We start from the raw sequence: 4829 nt of genomic DNA on the forward strand, positions 1-4829 counted from the left end.
AGGAAAAGGAGGAAAAGGAGGAAAAGGAGGAAAAGGAGGAAAAGGAGAAAAAGGAAGAAAAGGAGGGAAAGGAAAAAACAAAGAAAAGACAAAACAGAAAAAAAGGCAAAGAAAAATAACAAAGGAAAAAAGCATATTTAAAAAAACAAAGTAAAAAAGGCAAAGAAAAAAGCAAAGAAAAAAAACAAAGGCAAAGATAGAAGAAACAGATTAAAAGAAAAAAATCAAGAATAAAACAAAGAAAAAACGCAAAGAAAAAAAACCAAAGTAAAAAACGCAAAGAAAAAAAAAGCAAAGAAAAAAAAAAGAAAAAATGCAAAGAAAAAAATACTAAGAAAAAACCAAAGGAAAAAACCTAAAGAAAAAACCCAAATTAAAAACCCAAAGGAAAAAAAACCACAAAGGAGAAAACCCAAAGAAACTACAAGTAACTGTTGAACTTCTTTCATTTGAAGTTAAGAATGTATGTTCAGAAAAAAACACAACAACTCCTCAGGAGTTTAAAAACAAAGCTGTGAATATTGACCTGTCACAGCTATTCAATATATCACTGTTATTGCACTGAAGTGGTAACTCTAATAGGATTAAGATGCAGAGAAGAACCAAAATAGCTATTTATGGGTAAGGTAAGAAAGGAGAGAAACCAACTTACCCAGACACCACCCAGGGTTCTGCATGCTGGTCAGAAATATTGAAGAGGCGGCAGCCCAAGTTCTCCACATCCTCGAGCCGACCTTCACGTGCCAATAAATAACCATACACATCCATCCCTACAGAAACATGTTTGAAGATCAACCCTCAAGAAATGGAAAGTTCATTCACAACAGGTAAAAAACCCACCAGAACCAAAACCACAAACACCTACTTTAAACTGTGCATTTACCGGTAACAGTTCAAGACACGCAGCTTCTGAATGTCAGTTCTGAACTGGTAAAACAATATACAAAACCCAGCTGCATGTGGCTGTTATTCATCAGGTCAACCTTCTTTTAGGATTTGCTCACCTTTTATTAGGTAAGGATCCAGCATTTGTGCTTGTTCAAATTTTAGGATAGAGTTTTTATTATCTCCAGCTCTGAAGTACAGGTCTGCTAAGCTCCCCAGCAAGTCCACGTTATCCCTCAGCAAGGACTTCTTCTCCAAAGAGCTTAAAGCGAGACAAATGCCCATTATTTATAAATGTCACTTTCAATAGCATTATATATGATTAATATATTATTTGATTGCATCATGCTCTTTCCTCTCTTACCAAATGGTGTTTATTGCTCTTGTGTTATCTCCTGTATGCACAAAGGCGTATGCCTTGATCCACACAGAAAGCCAGTCCAAGTTGGGAATGCTCTGGATTATGTTGATGGTCATGGAGGCCACTTCTGCTCCTTTCACTGACAGTGACAGCAAGCCTGTTCAGGACAGTAAATACATCAATCTCAGCCACCAAAAATTGCTTTTGACACAAATTAATTGTCTGAGGACCAGAAACTTCATCCCTTGACAAGCATAAAAATGCAGCTTGTTAAAATTTGCATAACATAGGCATTACATACCACATGCAAAGCAAGACAGTTACCTAGTACCGAGCATAATTCAAATTATAGCACTATTCAACACTGCAGACACCCACCCAGGATGGCATCCAGTGCCAGAGGGCACTGCCTCAGCACTTCTTTGTAGCTCGTCACAGAGGAGCGCTCCTGCCCTGCCTTCTTGTAGAGATTTGCCAACATCATATTGATCTACAAACAACAGAAATGTTGGGAGAGTCAAGTGTGAGAAAGGAGCAAGAACAACTAAGAAAGGTCAGAACCCTGTCCTCAAGTCTGCCTGCCTTCTGTTCTGGGCAGAAGACAGAATTACTCACTCTTCTGAGAACGCTGTCATGTACCATACAGTACAAGATTAAAATTGTGGCTTCTCTCTGAGTACAGAGACAAAATCTACATTCTTTTGTATTTGCTCAGAGCATCTTGAAATCTGTGTTTTGCACGTGAGAAGTCAAAAGATGGGCAAGTGTTTAGATAGGATGTGTCCATTACATCAGCCTCTTCCAGTGGTCCTCTCTGTATCCACGGAAGTGTTTGAGAGAATGAGCTTAGGAAGGCAGAGAAAGTCTCCATTCAGCTTCTGAATGAAGTCATGATTGATTAAAGAACAGAAATTATCTGAGCTCTGCACAACACCAGTAGCTGGTTTCTGCTACAACACTTTCATTTACTGGTGTGTGCAGGCAAAAAGTTTGTTTTTCTCAATCTTTTCTTCTTTCTCTGTTCTGTAAATTGGCCTTTGAACAGAACACTCTGACACTGATTGGAGTCTAAGCCACGTACACTTTTAGGACAATTTAACATGAAACACAGTTGACTGACTTGATGTGTTAATCTTTTAAGCCCTTATGACTAACAGAGCCAGCCAGCAAAGACTCCACAGATTTGGCACTGCAGACCACAGTGGGATCTAAATATTTAACATTATCTAAACTGTGCTTTAAAAGGATTAAAAGATTTTAAAAGATGGAGCACTAGGAAACCTTCTACTTCCAGCCTTCCAAGGATCTTACATTGCTCCAACTATGCAATGAGTTGGTAAAGATGCACAAAGCATTTAACTCCCTTCCCTTTTTTGAATTCTTTCTAACAGAGAGAATACAAAACTGCTCTGATTTTAAAGAAATGAGTTCAAATAAGCTAATTTAAAATTAGGAAATGTTACCACACAACAAAAGCAAATACCAAGACATAACAGCATTATACCTACAGGTTATATTCTTTTTTGACGAGGCACTGGCCTATAGATACACTGACCAAGAACCTGTGACAAAAACCTGCCAGAACTAACCTTTGGGGTCCTCTGTCTGGAAGGAATCCCATCAAGAATGGCAATGGCATCTTTATCTTGCTTCAGCATTGTGTAACATTCAGCCATTTTGTATTTCACTTCAATTTCTGATGGTAAACACTGAAACAAAAAAGGAAGATTTAAATACAATGTTGGTTTAATCAGATAAAAAGAATTAATAGGGCTTCCTCATTAAATATTTATACTATGTTGAAAAATATCTAGCACAAGTAAGTCAACAATGCAACTTACTGCTAGTTCATACTGTTCCTGTCTTCAAATGAAAAGCATGAGTTACATACAGGAAAATTTCATGTTCAAGACTATTTTAAGTCTTCCGTTAGAAAATAAAACATTTGATGTTATTAAATTAATTAGCCTTAAGTGTCAGGTTTATTTGATATAGTAAATCCACAATCTAAGGTATTTATAAGACATGTAAAGGTCATGCTCAGGGACATGGTTTAGTGGTGGCCTCGGCAGTGCTGGGATAAGGGTTGGGCTCCATCTTAAGGATCTTTTCAATCTCAATAATTCTATGAATATTGAGTCAGCAACATTAATGGTAAGGGGGAACATGATCACTTTACACAGCACATTATCAGTTTTAAATACCTGGCTTTGGGGTGTTGATGTAGCATTCCCAGTGGAAGGTCTTACTTTGGAAGTTTTACTTAAGGCTTTTTTCTGCTGCAAGGCCATCGTGTACTTACTGACAGCATTCCTATATTCCTTGTCATGGAACAGAGAGTCTGCGTGATAAACAAGGAGCTGGTACTTCTGAGATGGTGAAAACAGTTCCCTAAAGGAATGCAAACAGAAGGGCTGAGATCAGCTGGCTGCTTAAGAACCAAAACCTCATAGATCCAAAGTATTTGCAGCTTTGGTTTGTCTGGCTTCAACTTCCAGCTGTTGCTGCTTCTTTACTACCCTGGAAGGACTCTTGAGTAACAGGTACTAATTCCAAACACAGGGATTATCTTACCAATTTCTTTTATCTGTGAACAAACAAAGGTAACAGCCACTCCTGACACCTCATCAGCAACAACAGCTCAGTGTTTGGCTGCTTGGCCACTGCCCCCATCCTTCCCACAACAAACCACAGGCTGTCAATGTCCATTACACTAGGTCAACTTTCTTTTAGGATTTACTCACCTTTGATTATTTATTAGTATTATTATTTTACTGATATTTTAATTATCCAGCATTTCTGCTCGTTCAAAGTTTAGAATTTTGTTTGAACGGACCCAAGTTTAAAAGGCAACACAGTTCCTTGCACAACTATTCTGGTCCTAATCTGTGTTCCCACATTTTAGAAACTCCCTTTATAACACTCCCAGTATGTCTGCAGAGGTTTTGGAAGAGTTACGGTTTTGGAATGGGATTTGGGTTCAAACAGTACCTCAAAACCCACACAAAAAGTAAAATGACAGCCAAGAAACAAAGGGGATCTATTGATTCAGGGGTAGAGCTGTGAAGTACACAGGGCACCCCTGGAACGGGAAAATCGATTCTGTTACTCAAAAGATGGAGAGAGACTATTTACAACGGCCTGGAGTGACAGGACAAGGGGGAATGGCTTCACATTGACAGAGTAGGTTTAGATTGGATATTAGGAAAAAATCCTTCCCTGTGAGGGTGGTGAGGCCCTGGCACAGGTTGCCCCGAGAAGCTGTGGCTGCCCCATCCCTGGAAGTGTCCCAGGCCAGGTTGGACGGGGCTTTTAGCAACCTGGGCTAGTGGGAGGTGTCCCTGCCCCTGGCAGGGGGATGGAACAAGATGATCTTCGAGGTTCCTTCCAACCCAAACCTTTCTGGGATTCTCTGCCAGGACACCCCAAAGGGACGCTGATGCTGGTACCCAAACAGAGCCGGGCTCCATCCCTGACAGGAACAGGACAGGGACAGTGTGCAGGGACAGGACAGGGTGCAGAGACAGGACAGGGATAGGACAGGGACAGGGGACAGGACAGTACAGGGTGCAGGGACAGGACA

At 40.1% G+C, this 4829-nt stretch overlaps 1 protein-coding gene across 2 annotated transcripts in view; it reads right to left on the reverse strand.

Moving 5' to 3' along the window:
* Positions 1-4829, reverse strand: part of ANAPC7 (anaphase promoting complex subunit 7) — an 8987-nt gene that overhangs the window by 3725 nt on the left and 433 nt on the right. The window contains exons 2-7 of one of the 2 annotated variants that reach the window (XM_027689630.1): positions 3451-3637; positions 2836-2955; positions 1625-1736; positions 1250-1403; positions 1005-1147; positions 653-770 (exon numbers count right to left, since the gene is read on the reverse strand). In XM_027689630.1, the coding sequence (XP_027545431.1) occupies positions 653-770; positions 1005-1147; positions 1250-1403; positions 1625-1736; positions 2836-2955; positions 3451-3637 (834 nt within the window). Of the gene's footprint in view, positions 1-652; positions 771-1004; positions 1148-1249; positions 1404-1624; positions 1737-2835; positions 2956-3450; positions 3638-4829 lie in introns of those variants that run through there. The other variant, XM_027689631.1, reaches the window with a different exon arrangement.

Source organism: Neopelma chrysocephalum, unplaced genomic scaffold, assembly GCF_003984885.1.
Source record: "Neopelma chrysocephalum unplaced genomic scaffold, ASM398488v2 Primary Assembly neopelma1_77, whole genome shotgun sequence".
Taxonomy (NCBI): Eukaryota; Metazoa; Chordata; class Aves; order Passeriformes; family Pipridae; genus Neopelma; species Neopelma chrysocephalum.